General features: G+C 61.8%; 1 protein-coding gene across 20 annotated transcripts in view; it reads right to left on the bottom strand.

Annotated features, from left to right (window-relative positions):
* Mcf2l (MCF.2 cell line derived transforming sequence like) overlaps positions 1-18,639 on the bottom strand; it is a 101,699-nt gene that overhangs the window by 12,329 nt on the left and 70,731 nt on the right. For all 20 annotated transcript variants that reach the window (XM_047553185.1, XM_047553184.1, XM_047553188.1 and 17 more), the window contains 15 exons: positions 18,327-18,446; positions 15,721-15,837; positions 15,086-15,235; positions 14,232-14,356; positions 13,176-13,290; positions 8,641-8,760; positions 8,169-8,360; positions 7,537-7,728; positions 6,828-6,987; positions 5,984-6,057; positions 5,676-5,752; positions 3,513-3,579; positions 2,720-2,835; positions 1,617-1,686; positions 63-155 (listed from right to left, as the gene is read on the bottom strand). In XM_047553185.1, the coding sequence (XP_047409141.1) occupies positions 63-155; positions 1,617-1,686; positions 2,720-2,835; positions 3,513-3,579; positions 5,676-5,752; positions 5,984-6,057; positions 6,828-6,987; positions 7,537-7,728; positions 8,169-8,360; positions 8,641-8,760; positions 13,176-13,290; positions 14,232-14,356; positions 15,086-15,235; positions 15,721-15,837; positions 18,327-18,446 (1,788 nt within the window). The remainder of the gene's footprint in view (positions 1-62; positions 156-1,616; positions 1,687-2,719; positions 2,836-3,512; positions 3,580-5,675; positions 5,753-5,983; positions 6,058-6,827; positions 6,988-7,536; positions 7,729-8,168; positions 8,361-8,640; positions 8,761-13,175; positions 13,291-14,231; positions 14,357-15,085; positions 15,236-15,720; positions 15,838-18,326; positions 18,447-18,639) is intronic.

Genomic DNA, 18,639 nt, shown 5'->3' on the forward strand with positions numbered 1-18,639 from the left:
GTCCACGGTCCTCTGAGAGAACTGGTGGAGGACATGGCCTTCAGAAGGGCCCAGAGACGCACCTGGAAGAAGGGGCAGTCGGAGCACTGCCTCCACAGGCTCTCCGAGCGGGGCTTGTTCTGGCAGTACTTCTCGTAGATCTGGAAGTCCTCCATCTGCAGGCCGGAGGCAGGCGCTGGGTGTCTCCCGTCACAGGGAGGTGTCCGCCTGGTCTGGCGTCTGGGGATCTGGGGCCTAAGTAGCTTGGGGTTCGGATGGTTTGGGCATAGGAGTCTTGGGGGTCAGTGGCTTGGGTGCGGACGGCTCTGCAGGCAGGGCACTCCCGTCACCCCAGACACCGCCTGTGCCAGCTCCTCTTAGGCAGAATGCCGGGTGGGCTCCCCACGGTCACCTCTGCCCGCTCATGACTCCTGAGCCCTCCAGTCCCTGAGCAAGCCCCGTTATGGACCTTGAGCCGGAAGCCCCTGTGGGCTTGAAGCAGCCATGGAAGCAGACTGCTAGGCTGGTCAGCCTCGGGCTGGCAGCTGCCCTGCACCTTTGTCACGGAGGGCACCTCTGCTCAGGGTCAGCAGACTGTGGGATCCCAGGAAATGCGGACCACTGAGGACTTGGGGGCACAGGGAGCCTGCCCCCACCCCACCAGTGTCAGCCGCTCTTTGAACCCAGGTTCTCCTGCCCCTCCATGGCTGCGCCTGGTTGGTCAGCAGGTCAGCAACGCCTTGAGGTCCACGTCCCCCCTCACCATCCACTTAGCTCAACAGTGTGGCTTTTCCCACTGGAATAATGGCTAAGAACACAGGTGGATGTAGATGCTCACTTTCTGCAGAAAGTATTTCCAGGGCTTGGCCTAACAGTAGTGGCCAAACGCCAGCAGAGCCCACAGCCCTGGTGGTCTCACAGGACATGGAGCACCTGCCTACAGGCTCTGCTCCAGTCCTCTGGTCAGTTCTCAGGACACCCTGTGCTGCTGGTTGGGACCACGGGCCGACAGAGGGTTCCCCACCCCACCTTAGACAGCCCAAGGAAGGTGCCCACAGCCTGGCTGAGCCGTGACAAGAGGGTGGCTCCTTCCATCCCTTCCACCGTGGTGACAACCTAGGACAGTCAGCCTGCAGCTGGTCGTGAGATCGTTCAGTTTTGCTGCTGTCAGTGAGCTGCTGCTCCAGGTTGCTAAGCTGACCACTCACAGACCCAGCGGGAGGGGGCGTGGGGGCTGGGCAGCACCTGGCCTTCCTGTCCCAGAGCTTTTCCACAAACTGCCCCCTGTGGACTTGTCCCCACAGCCTGTGAAGGAAGCAAAGGCCTACGATTTTAAAGAGGAGAAAATAAAGCTGGGAACTCCAGTGCCTGGACCGTGCTGTCCAGCAGGTGGGGCCGCGACCAGGGCGGAAACAAAGCCAGAGCGACCTACGGGGAAGCCTGGCTCCACCCGCGTGCACTGGACCTGGGCCCTGTGACACAGTCCCAGGGTCCCCACGTCCTGTCTGAGAGGTGCTCTCTTCTTTGAACTATTCTTCTGTTGCCCCCTCCAGGGAGTACCACGTCATCCAGCACCCGGGGAGCCCCTGTGCCCTGTGGCTGCGGGAGGTGGGAGGGACTCAGCGGCAGGTACGCACCCTCTCCAGGAAGCACCGTCCCACCAGCTCCGGGCAGTCTGTGCAGCTCTCCAGCTCCCGCAGGAATATCCTAGACGGGGAGGTTCCGCTGAGTCACGGCACAACATCCAGAACCAGCGACACCCACCTTCCTGGCACTGTTTCCGAAGACCTCCAGCTGTGCTCCGGACGACCCAGGACTGTGTGGTGACCAGGTCCCACCAGGCCTGGGGACCCTGCAGCCCACACCTGACCCTGGCTCCTCCCTGTTCAGGAGCGCGCGGCCACAGGCTGTTCCCTTCTGTGCCTGTGGTGGCACACTCAGAATCTGGAGCTGCTTCGCCATTGGCAGGAAGTTAGAAGACAGAGGGGAGCAGTTAGGGGCTCTGGAGGCCCCCTGCCCACTGGCCACAGACCTGAAGGCTTTCTGCAGACAGACCTAGGGGCCCTCCCCTCCGCTCCAAGGCTGGGTTTTCCTCTCCAAATTTCTGACTTGCATTTGCCCCCGGGGGGAGGGCAAAGCTGCTGGGTCCATCCTGCATGCTGGCACGATAGCTTTGAGCAGCCAGGGGACCGGTGCCCAAGGACTAAACAGGAGGGCGCTAAGGAAGGTCCCACAACCCCCGGCAGGTGAGCTGAATGAGCAGCCAGATGCACCATCCCAGCACTGTCCAGTCCACAAAGAGGTATCCGCACTCCGAGGACAGCAGCACCCTGTGCTCTTGAGGGGACAGCAGGGAAGGAACATCTGGTCACCACTCTTCAAGAATGGGTTCGGGAACAAAGTGAGTCTTGCTAAGTGGTGTGACCTTCAGGGCACCTGAAGCCACAAATGCACACCTTTTTGCTGGGGACAAGGAGGAGGACGGGGGCTGGCCTGTTCCTGGTTCCACGGTCCTGCGCGTGGCTTTTCCACACTGAACCACACGGGGCATGGTCAGCAGGGAAGGTACAGGAGGGCTCTGAGGATGCCCTGGGTGGCCACTGTGCCTCTGGGGCTCTCTGTGCCTTAGCCCCTGGAGAGATTTGTCCCGATCCAGTGAGACCAGTAGCCGGCAGGTCCCAGCTGCGTTGGAAGGGAGAGATCATGGAGTAAGTGTGTGGGGGCCAGGGAAAGGGCCCACCTGTTATGAAAGTGGTAGATTTCCTCCATGTTTCCAAACAGAACGTCCTTCTTGTTGTGTAGGCCTGTTGAAATGAGGTGCGTCATCAAAGGATTCTCCATCTCAGCCGCATAGCCCTGCGGGAGAGGGCAGAGGTCAGCATGAGCACCAGACCTGCTGCTGACCGAGACTCGGGTCAGGCAGGAGTGGACGGATGAGCTCTTCAGATGCATGGCCGTCCCTGAGCTGGGCTTCTGAACGGGGCGCAGCACAGAGTGCCACCAGCCGAACCCAAGGTGGGCTTCTGAACGGGGCGCAGCACAGAGTGCCACCAGCCGTACCCAAGGTGGGCTTCAAGTGCCACCAGCCGTACCCAAGGTGGGCTTCAGCCTTCCTTTTTAGCCTTTTAATTCAGATTTACACAGAAGGCATGGACTGTCTCCGAGTGCTCAGCCCCCAGCAGACCCCTCCCCAGGTGCCCCAACCGACCTCTCACCCTGGACCACCTTGTTCTAGAACCTTCCATAAACAGCCGCACGCCCTCTCGCCATCTTATTCAGTGTCATTGGCCTCACAGGGTGCTGCGTGCATTGGTGGCGAGGGCTGCTGCAGGGTCTGCCCTGAGCAGATCTGCTCCATCGTTTTGCCCTCCCCTGCCCGTGGACATCCCAGCGCGTCCAGTCTGGGGCTGCTCTGAGCAATGTGGCTTTGAGCATTTTCCCGTGCTTCTGCATGGACGTGAACTCCCCTTTCTAAGCAGCAATTTCCAAGCAAAGCCACAGGGGTGAGTGGATGCCTCCAACCGCAGCCTCACCTCCAGGACAGAAAGCAGCTCCTCCACGTAGGCCCGTTCCGTGTCCAGGAGCTCGTTCATCACGTGCCTGTGGACAGGGCATGTGGAGAGCACTCATGTGAGGATGGGGGGCAGCAGGAGCACCTGGGTCCCAAGATGCACTTACAGATAAAGAAACTACTTCCAGACATGACAGGCTTGCCCAGCGTGAGGGCCGGAGGGGAGTGAGCCCAGCTGGACTCTCCTCGAGGCTGACCTGGCTTCATACCCCCACTGGCCACCTTTGTGCTACCTTCTGGGAGAAATCCCCTGACCCGCCTCCTGGCCTTGGGTCCTGCTGGCCTTGGGGTCCCCTCTGCAGGAAACCTGCCTGTCCTCATGCACAGTCACCAACACCTCCCCCCCTCCTCCTAGGAAGCCACCTCCCAGGGCCTCCAGGGCCTCCAGGCTCCCTGTGTGGGCACCTCCTCTGCCCCTCCTTGGGCTGGGCATGGCTCTCCATCCCTTTGGCCACACAACCAGCTCCCCTCCTGCACGTGGTAGGCATGCAGGACAGTGCCCTGTGGACTCACTGTGGACCCTCAGCTGAGGAGCCCACAAGGGGATGGTCTTAAAATCAGGCATTCAGGATGAGGCTCCCTGTGGAGGGTCCACACCCAGCCCACTGCTGCTGTTCACAGTGGGTCCCTGGGTGGAGACTTGGGCAAGGTCCACTCTAAGCAGCCACAGACCCTGAGGGCCCTGGCTCTGCATGTGAGCACGGTGGCAGGGGCGCAAAGGGGCCTGGGGCCTCTCCATGGCCAGCAAAGAGAGATCTAATCTCGGGCCTGTGCTTGCTGCGTCTGCCAGTGCGTCTGGAAGCCTGTCCAGTGCTCCTGCCTCTCCCCTCCCGTCCTGTCAGCCTCCACCAGAGGGCAGCAGCAGCAGCAGGTCTGTCTGTCCGAAGGCTGGGTTATTCAAAGTCCAGGTTGCTGAGTGCTCTGCCCCTGCCCCGGCCTCTGCTGTGCTTGCTGGGGACCTCGTGTGCCCGGCTTGCCTCTGTGCCCCAGGAGCCTCTCTCCACCCTGGACTTGGAGTCAAGATGACCTAAGGGGGCTGGGTCAAGGTCCCTGGCGGGGGGCTCAAGGAAAGCGGGGATGGTCTGGGGCTCTGCTGCACACCGTTGGCCAGCTTCTTTCCAACCGCGGTCGCAGCCAGCAGCTCTGGCCCACCCTGCACCGCGGTTCCTGCTTCCTGGAGCTGCACTCTCAGCCTCCCGTGCTCACACTGCCTGGTGCTGGACCAACATGGCCTTCCTTCCTTGAAGGCGAGGGCAACACAGGGAGCTGTTTTCAGCCTGCACAATGAGCCATGAGCCTGGGCCCGGGACCCCGGGGACGGAGGGCTCGGGGGTGTGTCCAGCCCTCCTCAGCGCACTGGCAGCGTGTGGCTACTAACGACAGAACCCGGCCACGCACCCTCGCTGGCCATGCTACAGCTCCTGGGGCCGCGGCTGCTGCAGGGACACACTGGCCTTGTGCTCTGGAGATGCTCCCCTGGGGATGGGCAGCAGAGCGCTCATGCGTGGCTGGGGACTGCCTCGCCACGGCCTCACTCCACCCCCTCCAAGACTGAGCCCGAGCTGTTAATTTTTGCATCCGTGGACCCCACAGGGCACCCCGGGAGGAGGCACCCGGCCGATGCTGGCCTTGCGGGGGTGTGGGGCACGTGCCTCCTGAAACCCGAGACTCCATGGCAGTCCACACCCCAGGTTCCACACATTGGCCCCCGTGAGCCTCCTCAGCGAGGCTGGGGGAGGCCAGGTCAAGGGCACGCAGACTGATAGGACAGGAAGGGGTGCGGGTGGAGGCCTCGCGGGCGGAGCAGAGGCAAGTCCTGGGTGTGATCCTGGTGCGCGGCACACAAGCCCAGTGGCTGCAGCCTCTGTGGCGGGCAGGTGGCAGCCAGCCCCGTGGAGGGCGGAATCCACGGAAGAGACAGCGCCCAGTACAGAGCAGCCATGGAGCCATCCTAGACCACACGTGATCAGTGCGTTGCAGCCTCACCCACAGGCGTGCCTGCTCTGCACACCGCGTGGCTCCCTCCCACTCTGTTCTGCGCTGTCCTCCACTCACTACGCCCAGACGTGGGGGTGAGGACAGTGGTCCCCAGGGCCCACTGTGTGGCTGGAGAGCTGTCACCCACCTGCGCAGGATGGCCAGGCCCTCCTCCTCGTCCCCCGTGGAGCTGCCCCGGCCCTGCCGGTTCTCACTCATTTCACTCTGAGGAGAGAAGAACAGCACGTTGGCCTCAAGAAAGTGGTCAAAGTTAGCGCCTGGCCCAGTGCCCATCTGGGGGCCAGTCTGAGGAGGACGGAGTCCCACAGGCCCACAGACTGGAGGGTGGACCGTGGGGCCCAGGGCTGAGCACGAGGAGGCAGCCGAGGCCCTTCCTTGGGAAGCAGGGGCCACGGGCATCCGGGTGGGCCTGGGTCACCGTGCACACAGCCTCACCTTGGCCCTCCTGTAGGGCCCCCTCCGGAGCGCGCTGCCCTCCGACCCGGGGCTCTCAGATCCTCGCCAGGAGCCTGGTGTGGAAGAGGCGGGGAAGGCGTTAGCGCTACCTGGGGGGACACCCAGGGTGCCTTGTTCACTATAGAGAAAACAAGCACGAGGCCCAGGGAGGAGAGGAAAGGACAGAGCCGTGCGGGTGGACACCTGATGGACACCTGCTGGACTGGCCGGGCAGGAAGGATGGAGAGCCGGGGAGCAGCTGGCAGGGCCTGCACAGCCCTTGGGACAGTGGAGCTTGCAGCGGAGGGGACCCGGGTGGGCGAGAGGAAGGGCACCTGGAGCCCCCGGGGCAGGAGGGCTCCGCCCGCAGGAGCAGCTCCTCCTCGCCGCACACCCGGAAGGTGGGGCCTGGCACTGCAGGTCTCAGTGTCTCCGACCGACGTTGGCAGGTGCCCCAGTCCCGGGCAGAGGGTCCCGAGACCACTCATCTCTTGGCATACACTGAGAAGACCCAGTGAGCGGGGAGAGTGGACGCAGGAAGAGACAGGGCAGTCTCAAGAGTGGCGTGGCATCTGCTCCGGGATCGGGACGGAGGGATTGGCAGGCCACGGAGCCTCTGGCTGGCGCAGTCTGGGATGTGGGTGGGCTGGGGGGAGACTGGGGTCACAGGAAACAGCCCGAGAACCTCCTAGGTTTTTGGGCTACTTGGACTTGACTGAAAGCACCCAGCTCTGCCACTGCCATGGCCCCAAAGCAGCCACAGGCAGGCATAAAGGCCTGGACCCAGGTCACAGACTGCTGGTCCAGCCGGAGACAGGGACGGGAGCCACCAGAGACGCTGTACCTGGAGAGGGGCAGGGTGACTTAGTGAGCGCCTCTGGCCGGGGGGCCACTGGCTGCACTGGCCGCGTCTGCTTGGCTGCCAGCTTCTTCAGGCTCGCCTGCCTGCGGTGAAACATCTCCTGCATGCTCTCCTGCTTCTGAAAGACCTTCTGCACGTGTTCCTGGAAGGACAGAGCTGCTAAGTGGTCGTGCAGTGTCGGCACCAGCCACCAAGGACTCCCATCAGGCTGGAACGCGCCTCAGCATGCACAGCTGCCTGTCTGTGTGTAAGATGGCATGGCCACGCTACGCTGAGCCCTGGTCACTGAGGACGGAGTCAGAGGCTCTACGTGAGGGCCGGTAGCCTTCTCCTGAGCTTGAAGGACCCGCCATGGAAGGTGGAATAAATTGCTTTCCTGCTGCCCCAGAGGATGGAGCTTGGGAAATACAAGGGGCTGGTTTGTGCAGTATCAGGAGGACTCGGGCGTAACGGGGGTTCCAGGGAAGCTATTCATAGAGAACATGCCCTGGCGCGAGCTGTCCCACGCGAGGTAGGTACCAGCTTGTGCAGGGGGTGTGCGAGTGACTCCTGCTTGAAGGCAGGGCTGGGTGGGGGGCCTGCCACCTCTGCACCTCCCTCTGCACCCGTCCTCTGGTGACGGACTGAACGTTCCGTTCAAGCATCAGGCAGAGCGACGCCCTCCGCGGTCGCAGAGGACAGGCCACATTACCAGCAGGTCTTGGTTGAGGATGGTTTCGTATTCCTTGTAGATGTCACTCAGCTCCTGGATCTTATTTTCTGCACCAGTCTCCAAAAACTTCTCGATCTCCTGAAGGGCAGCCTCGGCACCGTCCTGGGACTGGCATTTGTCCACAGGCTGGGAGGCCAGCAGGTAGATGCCCTCGTCACACCACCTCATGGACTGCAAGCACAGCGCTGCCGTCAGAGCCGCGCCTCACTGTCCTGTCCGCCTACCGTGTCCTGGCAGCTTCTCTCTCACCTCTGTCCACTGCTACTCCCGCAGGAAGGTCTAGGGGCTGACCCTTGGTACTTCCGTCACTAAGTGCAAAAGGGCACTGCAGGGGCACCATGCTCTGCGGAGCCTGGCAGAGCCCAGGACTGGGCCTCCCGCAGAGGAGGGAGGCCACTGGAGGAGGAACTGACCAGGTGACCAAGTTTCTGGTCCTTTTAAATAAATCATTGTGGCAAGTGAATTCTAGGAACAGAACTCTGCCCAGACCTGACCCTCTCGGTCAGCAAGAAAGAGGAACGCAGAGAGGAAGGGCAAGGGAACTTTTCAGCCAGTGACTAAGCGGCCCAGCAAGGGGGTCAGTGACCGGGTATCCGGCTGGGGCCGCCTACCGTCTCCAGCAGGCTGTGCAGCTCTCGGGACTTGCTGAGCAGCCCCCTCCTCCTGTCCACCTCCGTGGCGAGCTGGTGGCAGAGGTGCCGGAGCTCCTCGCACTTGGGGTGGATGGAGTCCACAGCGTAGTGCTTGTTCTCGATGAGCTGCTGGCCCTCCAGCGCCAGGGCGCGGGCCCTTCCCACGGCCACCTGCAGGACACAGACGCGCTGGCGCCAGCTCTGGCAGGATGCCGTGCGCACTACGGGAGCTGAGAGCCACCTTGCCCCCAAGCCAGGCTGGGGTCAGGTGGGGCGGGCAGGACCCGGCCTGGCCCAGAGAAAGCGTGGGGTTTTGGAAATGGACTGGGAGAGACGTGTGGCGAGGGTCACCGAGAAGGTACGGGCCCGTCGGGGTCCCGAGCTGCTGCTGTGCTTGTTGCTCCGTGACGGCAGCCCTGGACCCGCCCCCATGCCCGCGCCCGGTGCTCACGCTGGACTTCTCCTCAAAGCTGGCCAGGCTCCTCAGCAGGTGCTCCACGTGCGCCAGGCTGTTGCCGACGTCGGTGAAGGTGGCGATCTTCTGGGACACGGCGTCCAAGGTAGCTTTGACCTGCAACAGAGGGGCTGTCTCAGAACCCCTGAGTCCCGTGCACAGCCCCGGTGCTGGGAAGCCCAACCCGGGCAACGCCAGACTCGCAGCAGTCTGCAGCCGGGGCTGCGGGGCCTGCGGGGGCGGCCCTGCCCAGGCCCTGCCCGAGGAGGGGCCTGTGTTCCTCGGCCACCTGTGTGGGGCCCCTGGGGGTCGAGGGACAGTGCAGGCGTCCTCATTCCCCAGGTCTGGGCGTGGGCAGGAAAGCCAGTGGCTCATTTCCTTCTAGGGGGGCTGACTCTGAATCCCACCCTTCGGCACAGCAGGAAGACAAAGGCTTGGAGCAATGGACTCTCAAAAGATGCCAGCTTCTTCCTTTACACACAGATGCTTCCACCTTCTCCTTAGAGACTGTCCTGAGACTGAGCGTGCGCAGACCCGTTACCACCGCGTGACGGTTCCGACAGTGGGGCTGGGCTCTGCCCCTGCCCCACTGCACTGCTGCTGCGACGGCTTCTTGCCCACGGCCCACAGTTAGTTAAAGAACCAACTCTCGCCCACTCTGGGGACCTGAGAGCACTGTCCCACGGCTCTGCCCACCTTCTGCAGGCCCTCCACCCTGAATTCACTGTCTAATGTTTTCAAGGTTAAGGGTCTGCTCCTCCCCAGCCTCCACTGGAATGGGGCTCTGAGGGGTGGGGATTCACCTGCCCGCGGCCTGGACTAGACTGGCTCACGCTGGGCCTCAGGAAAGGACTTGTGGGGTGGTCCTGCTGGCCTGAGTCTGCCATCCCAAGAGCCAGGTGGGCAGAATGTGGACAAACTCCCCAGCAGGGCATCCTGGTTCCAGCTCCCGAGAAGGGAACCAGGGGCACGGGCACCAGGCAGCGGGAGGGAGAGCGGCGGGGTGAGAGTGCACGGCTCCTGTGGCCAGTGGACAAGCCTGTCCCGGGGCTCGAGGTTGCGGGGGCTTCCCAGCAGGAGCAGACCCCGGGGAGAGGCAGAGTGCACAGAAGTGGCCGAGCCCTAACTCGCCAAACACAGTGCTGCTGGTAAGGCCAGCGTCCTCTCAGGCTGAGGCTCTGTGGGCCAGCAGGACTGAAGAGGGGCCAGCGAGTGGACATGCCTCCCTCCTGGCTCCCTGGGCATGAGCCCGAGCTCGTCCTGCTGCTGACCAGGGTCCAGCAACCGCGGAGCAGCTGTTCAAGGTGACCACACAGCAAGTGAGGGGCGACCAGTAGTGCAGGACTAGGCTCGCTCTGCCCACACACACACGTGAGCGTCCAGGGCCACATGTGTAACGTGTGCTGCGAAATCAGCGCAGGACCCAGAACAACCGCCAGAGAGCAACTCAGAGAACCCTGCAGCCAGCTGAGAGGTGCTCAGCCGCTGAGGGGCAGGCAGAGCCTCAGGGCGGAGCCCGGGTACGGGCCTGGCAGGACCTTCGGCAGTGCCTCCGCCCAGCAGGAAGGCGGGCGGCACCAGCCGCACAGGCCTGTGGGGAGACACTGCTCAGGTGCAGCCCAAGAGGCAGGAAGAAGCGGACAGGAACGCGCCGCTTGGCCCCGCTGGGGGAGGCAGAGCCTGGCACGGCACAGAACCAAGACCAGCGTGCGCTGCCCGTGGAGCCGCACGCCGTGAGCCGAGGCCGTCAGCCCGCAGAGGGAGCAGGCGGGCCTGGAGCAGCCACAGAGCTGAGGTGACAGAGAAGACGCCCACCTGGGCCAGGCCGCACATCTAGCCAGTGTGCACTGGTGGTGGTGCCAGCAGGGGGAGGGCGCAGAGCCCAGAGCCCGGAAGCCCGGAGGCTCTCCCGCTGTGGGAGGCCGTCCTGAGCGTTGCAGCAGAGGTGCGGACTCTACCCCTCCTCAACTGTCTTGTAGAAAATGTAAGACCAGGGAATTTCCCCCCATTCTATTACGAAGTTAAAACTGACCTGAAACCAAAACCAGAAAAAGACGATTTTAAAAGAGGAAAAATAAAGAAGAAGAAGGAAAACTATAACTTCCAGGCCTAGTGGCAAACACCAGTAATCCCAGCTTGGGAGGCTGAGGCAGGAGGATGGCAAGTTCCAGGCCAGCCTCAGCAACTTAGTGAGACTCTGTCTCAAAATAAAGAATAGAAAGGGTTGGGGCACAGCTCAGTGGCAGAGCAATTGCCTAGCACGTGCAAGGCCCCAAGTTCAATCCACAGTGCTGAAAAAAAGAAAAAGAAAAGACACTGTAGACCAACACTACTCTCATAAATATGGATGCAGAAATTCTTTTTTTTAAATTATTTTTAGTTTTTGATGCATCCTTATTTTATTTATTTATATAGGTGCTAAGCATCGAACCCAGTGCCTCACATATGCCAGGCAAGCGCTCTGCCACTGAGTCACAACCCCACCCCAGACATTCTTAACGAAATATTCTCAAATACACTCCAGCAGTACTTAAGAAATATCTACAAATACACACCCTGACCAAGCGTGTTGCATTTCAGAGATGCAAGGCTGATCCAGAATGTGAAAATCAATCAATATGATTGATAGGTCATAATATGAAAATCAACATAATTATCAACAGGTCATAATATGAAAATCACATAATTATTTCAATCAATGGAGAAAAAGCATTTGATAAAGTTAAGCCTCCCTGGATGATTTTAAAATCTCTGAGAGGAGTAAGACTGGAGGGGCGCCTCCTCCACTTGACAGACAGCCTCCGCAAACCTGCAGCCAACGCTCCGCCTGGCGGTGAGGCCACAAGCTCTAGGCCTGGGCCGAGGTCAGCACGCCACGCCCACCAGCTCCCACCACGCTCTCCCAAGGGGTGGAGAGACCCATCAGTCAGAGGGGAAAAGAAACAAAAGGCAGACGGTCAAGAGCAAGAACCCCAGTGTCCCTCGTTGCATATGACGTGGAGGCTACAGCATCCCGAGGGCTCTGCAGAGACCCCTGGAGCACACTGCCCAGGGCCACAGAGTGACCGCCTCCCTATGCACAGCCATGAGCTCATGCACGGCGCACCAAACACACCCACTGAGGTTTCATGAGAGAGGAGAACGCAAACGTGACTCCAACACATGTCCTGACAGAGTGCTGGAAACCACAGGCCACTGAGGACAACAATCAGTCAAGACGGTGGCAAGGACACCCTGCTGGTTTGTTGATTGGACGGCAGAGACGTCGTTCTCCCTCAAATGCAGGCCTATCGCAATTCCCAGCAAAATCTCCTAGCAGACCTTTTTGTAGAGATGGACGAGATTCCTTAAAAATCTCCACGGAAAGGCACGAGAAGAGTGAGGCTTTCCAGCAGGAGCGTGGGGGCCGCTGACATCCAGAAGCGGGGAGCGAGCCGAGCTCCGGTTCTCCCTCAAGGGATCAGGACGTCAGCAGAAACCAGACGGAGGAAGCAGAGCTTAGGGTACAGGTGCGACCGGAGGCCAGAAGTGTGAGCCTCAGAAGGAAAAGCTGGCAAGTCGGAGTTATCAAGTGAAGAACGGTCACCCTGGCACAGTCCCGCTGGGAAGAGGAGAGGACCAGACCCAGACGGGGAGGATCTGCAGACCCCGTGTCCAATGAGAAACTGGCATCTACGGCACGCAAGGGACTCTCAAAACCAAGCAGGAAAACAAGAGCTCAGAAGCAGAGCGTCCAGGTAACAGAAGGACAGGGCCACTTCCCGACAGAGGGTGACGGGAAGCACGCCCGTCAGAAGAGGCTCAGGTCAGCAGACAGCAGGGAAGGCGTGGCCACCGCCAGCGCCCCAGAACTGCCCTCGTGCTGGCCTGCTGGTGAGGATGTGCACAGACGATGGCTCAGGCCGCCCACCGTGGCTCCTCTGGAAACGGGCGGTTTCCTATGACACTGGACACATAGCCACCACCTGACCCTGCCCTCTGAGCAGTCGCCCCAGAAACACGAAGACTGTGTCCACACCAGTGCGAGCACGTGGGTGTCCACCACTGCTCTGGCCCAGCAGCAGAGCCCCAGGGACACCTTGAGCCCAGCAGGGGTGGTGGGGCGCGTCTGCACCGTGGAGACACTCAGGATAACACGACAGCACACGGCTAACCTGGGCGGCCTCCAGAGGACCATGCTGAGAGGAGCCAGTCCCCAAGGCCACTAGGCCACAGGGGTGGGAGAAGGGAGGCGGCCTGTGGCTGCCAGGGCAGCACCAGTGCCGTGGGTGGATCCTGTGTCCTGACCACACGCCGTCAGGGTCCTGGCCACTGTGCCCTGCTGCCGTTTGTCACCAAGGGCTGCTGGGCGAGGGGGCAGGGGTCTACCTGGCCATCCTCACCACTGCGTGTGCATCTGTGACCACGCCAAGGAAATGGCCTGCTGGGGAGCACCTCCTCTGCAAAGCCTCGCTCGGCGCCCGGGGACGCGGTGCCCAGGCCTCCCGAGCGTGGGGCAGAGGGACAGCGGGCAGGCGCAGGCCCACTCTCACCTCGCGGAAGCCCTGCTCGAAGTGCCGGAGCCGTAGGCACTGCTGCAGTTTCTGATGATGCTTCGCCCAGAACTCATCGAAGGCGGCTTCCGTCTCATCCAGCTGGGCCAGGAGCCTGGGGACGGCAGAGCGAGGTGAGCCACAGCCTCCCGGACGCTGCCGGCGGCCACGGCACCAGCAAGAGGCCCTCAGACCAAGCCCTGGGCCCTGCGTCTCCTTCCTGCGCTCCGTCCCCCTGCACCACACGCACACGACTGAGTTGAACCCCATCTGCTCGTTCTTGAGGCCCCAAGGTCGAGGTTTGGACTTCGTATTCACAGCTCTGGACCAGAGTGGAGAAGTCGGTGGGACCAAGCGGGCGGGGAGGGTAGCTGGTGTCCGCCCGCTCTCCTGGGGACCGCCGCTCACAGGCACAGGCCTGGGTCCCTGTCCCTCCCCATGCCCCCCTGTGGGGTTCTCGGGCTGGCCTGGTTGACAGATGATGACATAAGTCCTGGGGAAGTTGAGGAGGTGTCCATCATGGAGCTGGCTGGGCCTCCGGTGGGTCCTCCCACCCCTAGGCGGGAGGCCTCCGTGTGACCCTCCCAGGCCCCCAGCCCAGCAGGCCTGCTCCGCCTGTGGCCAGGGCCAGGTGGGGCTGCTGTGGGGGCACTGCCAGGCTTGGTGCAGGCTCTGGCCCCTGCTCACGTGGGGACACCACCTGGCTTGAGACGCCCAGGCACTGGGAGGACTCGCTGAGCACTGTGGGGTGGACCCTGGGGTGGACCTCCTCTGCTGTCAACCTTACCAGATGACAGCAGGGAAACGCAGATTCCACCTTCTACAGCAGAAGGCACACGACTCGGCAGGGGCTGGAGCAGAGTCCACTGGCCTGGCCTTGTCCTCTGGGCCACAGGGTAGGGAAGACTTGGGTGTGCCCCTGCTCCAGCAGCATCTCCCCCAACCTGGTGACCGCCCTCCTCTGTGGGAGGTGCTGGGGTCCAGCCGTGCTCTCGTGTCCACAGAGGCTGTGTTGGCTCCGCTACCCAGGCCAGGCAGGAGGGCACTGGGCCTCACCTCTGCACGGTGGCCTGGCTGTCCAGCTGGTCCTGGTTGACGCTGTGCGTGGCACTCTCAGCCAGCGGCTCTCTGAGGCTCTCGAGGATGCGCTGGCCCTCTTTCAGGGCGAGCTGCAGATCATCCTGCAGGGAGAGGGCAGCCTCACCCTGCAGCCCACTGGGGGCACTCAGTGCAGGCCAGCCGCCACCAGGTTCGGGCGTTGTGCACGCGGACAAACCCTCCCTTCTGCTATCGCCCCTGCAAGTCCCACCCACACTGGGCAGGAGGCGGGCCAGGGATGCTCTCACTCTGGCTGGCGCCCGGTAGGGCTGCAGGTCCCCTACCCGTCCCTCTCCATGGCCGCTCACTGTGTGGGGCACAAGGCCGTGTTCGGGGTGTGAGCAGCCTGCCCGGCAGAGATGGGCAGTGTCCTGGGGACCCGACAGGTCACAGCCACCTGATGCTGCCGTTTCAAGGCTATCACCATGAGGCTGCCCAGGGGAGCAAGTGACCCAGGACATTCACCCCAGAGGGCGCAGCGACACTGAGAGCCAAATACTTAGAAGAATCCACTGCCCAGTGCCCGCTGGTGGGGAGCTGGGCAGGAGTCTGCCTGAATAGGAGCGGCCAGGAGGCTGCTTCCAGCCTGTCCTTGCTTGGACTCTGGTCCCTGCTGGACTGGCTGACTCTCAGCCTCCTGTGATCGTGCGTGAGGCTTTTGCTTGGGTGGCTTGGAAGGGGCATGCTCGGCTCTCCCGGGTGCTGGCAGGACCAGAAGCCCCTCACGTTCCCAGCTGCCGAGCCCCCCTACTCTTCCCTCCTCGTGGGGAGAGGGCTACGCTGTCTGACCTTAGCCCTTACGTAAGCAGTACCTTCGCCTTGTGCTTCTTCTCGGTGTGGGTGCTGAGCACCGAGCTTGTCGACTGGACGTCATTGGGTAGTTCTGTTTCCGCCAGCTCGGTCCCGAAGGCCTGCAGCATCTGAGCCGTCTGCTTCACCATGAGCGCGAAGCCTTCGATGGCCTGGGAGGAGGGACACCGTCACAGAGACTTGCCGGCTGCGCTCTGAAAGCTGACACCCTGACCACCTTCAGAAGGGGGAGCCCAGCAGATGCACCTGGGCCAGCAACGCCCTCCCGCAAGCTTCTCTCCTCACCGGCTCCTCAGAAACGTGCCAGGCAGGCCCTACAGACAGGCGCAGCCCCTAGAGTCATCCGGTGCTGCAGGGCTCCCTGCCTCTCTCCCTCCGCGTGGAGAGATGTGAGAGTCACAAAACACAACGCGGGGCTTGGGGTTTTCTATCTTCGTTTGTCTCCAAGCTCAGCTAAAGCCACTCCCAAACTTATTACTCATGCTATTTCTTCATGATGACTAACGTCCACCGAGACCATCTCCTCATTCTCAGGGAAGAAAACTTGGTAATGGGAACGTGTTTTTGGAAAAGGCAGCTCTGCTGGTTCAGCTGAGAATCATCAGGGACACAGCACGTGGAGCACCGGACCACTCACCGTGCGGTGGCACAGCCACCTGGAGTGGCAGTAGTCCAGGGTGCCTCCGAGGTCCTCGGTCAGCTGAGACTTGTCGATGTAGCCGTGCAGCTCTGGCACTGAGCTCAGCATTATGACCTGGAGGACACAGAAGCCCCATGAGCAGAACACCTGCAGACCTGGGTGGTGGCCCCTCACCCTGGAGACGGAGGCCACGGCATGGCTGTGCGGGGGAAGCCCCGGGTTGGAATCCCAGCTCCAGCCTCCAGCTGGCTGACTGGGCAAGCTGCTGGCTACCTCTGCGTCTGGACCTCCTCATCTGCAAAGTGGTAAAGTGACAGATCCCACTAGATGATGGTGAGGGGCACGCAGAGGCCCAACAGAGAGCCTGGCAGGTGGGGACAATGGCATTTGATGGGTGTCTTGCAAGGGGAACTCGGCATGCCAATCAATAGCACCCTCGTTCAAAGAAGGCAATCTCTGCACCTCTTCCTGCTGGATACACCACGAGACCACCATGGGAGCTAGCAGGAATCCGTGTAGCCCGAGTCGGGCTGCGGCCTTGGCGGAGTGAGCGGCAGCTCCCAGGCTTGCCTTCCCGGGAACGTGTGGCCGCGTGGCTAAGTGGACTCCACACGTGACTCGTCTTCACTTTTCTACGTCTCGCTTGTCCTCTTTGAGGTCTTTTGGTCCAGGCACTTCAGATGGGAGTATAGACTTTGCTTTGTAAGCTGGCAGACAGATACTGCAGACCAGGTCTTCAGAGGCTCAGTTCGAATGTCACTGAACACCTTCATGTATTATTAAACCACTGCGCGGGTTTAAGTGGGGGTTCGACTGGGGGCGATTTGTCCCCGGGGACATCTGAGGAGCCTGGAGACACCTGGGGTTGCTACGGAGGGGTAAATGCCACTGGAACCTGGCGGGTAGAGGGCGGGGTGCTACAGAAGCCTACGAGGCACAAGGCAGCCGCAGCGGAGCCTCGCTGGCAGTGGTGGGGCTGAGGGTGGAGCCCACGGGGAGGACCTGCCTGAGCAGCGCACCACTACAAATGCGCTCGAGCCTCAGCTCTGCCCAGAAAGCAGTCCTCAGCAGAGGCCATGCTCTCTCTCTGCTTTTCTAACGAAATTGTCCACTTGCGGCCAGATTGCCCTGGGCAGCCTAAGGACAGTCACCTCCCACCACTTCTGCCTCTCAGTGACGCCCTGTCTGGGCACTGCGTGTTTTCAGCCACTAGAGAAGGGAGGCCATGGATGGGTCACGATGCTCTCCACCCACAGCCCCTCAGCGGACACAGCACCTGCAGGACCACACCCTTCAGACGACCTTTCTATAAGCCAAAGAACTTCCCAAAATAGGCGGGGAGTTTGCAGATGCCAGGGATGGTTTCCTGGAGCCCACTCCTGACAACCTGCTAACACACAGGAAGTGCCAGTTGGCAGAGTAGCCTGTGCAGGGACAGCAGGTCACCTGCCTTGTTCCTGTGACACGTCCCAGGGTGGAGTCTGCTGTCACCGTGGTTCAGGGAAAAGGCCAGGCTTGGTGACATGGATCACAAGAGCCACAGGATGCACAGCTCCCATGCCCGGGTCTGGGCAGGAGTCACCGCCTGCAGGGTCCTGCCCTTCATCAGTTCTTGGAAGCAGGTCCCCAACACCTGGGAGCCTGCTGCTCCCAGGGCCACCAAGGCTCAGCTCACCCAGACCCACAGCAGCCTCACTCGGCCTCAGGATCTGCATAATGATGGCGGTTCCATCACCGCTCCGTGCTCGCCTCCGGGCACGGTGATCCTCAGGGAGGTCGGCTGTGGAGGCGTGCAGGGCCGAGGCACACAGACGGGGACAGGAGGGTGCAGGCCTGCCCTGCCCACTCTGCTCAGGGAAGGGCTCGTGCTCACCTGGAGCAGAGGGTGGGAGCAGCAGGGGTTTCCGTGGGCTGGGGCAGAGGGGCATCTGCTGCCTGCGTCCTGAGGAACAGCGGGATCTGGTACCAGTGCCCGCGGCCTGGGTTCTCCACTTCCCAAAAGCAATCTGGGTGGCATTCTTGGAGGGTCTGTGGGGCCTGGCACTGGCCTCTGAGTTCCTGTTCTGCTTGTGAAAAAGTGCATTCGCGGGGCTACTGCCCAGTGGCAGCTCTGCAGAGACTGGCCTGAGCTGACTGACCATCAGGTTTCCAGATTGCACGGGTTTCCAGGGGGCTCTGCAGCCTTCATTGCTAGAGGATGGTGCCCCAGTGTCCTTTCCGTGGGTGGCGCAGAGCTGGGCAGGGACTGCCCACTGGGCTGTCGCAGGCGCAGGGCCAGTCTGGGCTTCCCTGTAGGATACCTGCACCCTCTTCCCCAGGTTTCTCCCTGGGCACTGGCAGAGCCCAGGCCGTGGCCCTCGTGAAGGTAGAAAGTCCTACTTCTAGCCACTCTCTGGGGTAGCTCCTGCCGGAGGCCCAGCCAAGGGCCTGGCTGTGCCTTCGGACCTGAGCCTGGGGAGCACGGGAGGAGCAGCCAGCACCAGGGCTCCGAGGAAGCTGGGCTCCCAGCAAGGCCTGCAGGCTCACTCGGGCTGCAGACTAAGGGGCTCCAGAGTGCTGGCCACCACCGGGGGCCAAGGCCACTGGGGTCCTTCTGTACTTACCGGCACCTTCATCTTAAAGTCATCTCTATTGAACTTGAAGGCGATGTCAGAGAGAGTCCGCTGGAAGAACCCGGTCGGGCGAAGAACAAGGACCAGCTGCAGGTTTGCTGGGAAGGATGCCTGCAGGACAAGGAGGAGGGCCTGAGCCATCTCCGTGGACAGCTGAGGCCCCAGCATCCCACCCGCACGCCGCAGCTGACCATGGGGCCCTGTGAACACGGGTCACGAGCTGAAGACTCAGCGCGACTACAGCCTCACAGGCAGGGTCCTAAGTCCCAGCACTCAGAACGGGGCCCTGTGGAGGGGGTCCTCC

The sequence above is a fragment of the Sciurus carolinensis genome, chromosome 5 (assembly GCF_902686445.1).
Source record: "Sciurus carolinensis chromosome 5, mSciCar1.2, whole genome shotgun sequence".
NCBI classification, from domain to species: Eukaryota; Metazoa; Chordata; class Mammalia; order Rodentia; family Sciuridae; genus Sciurus; species Sciurus carolinensis.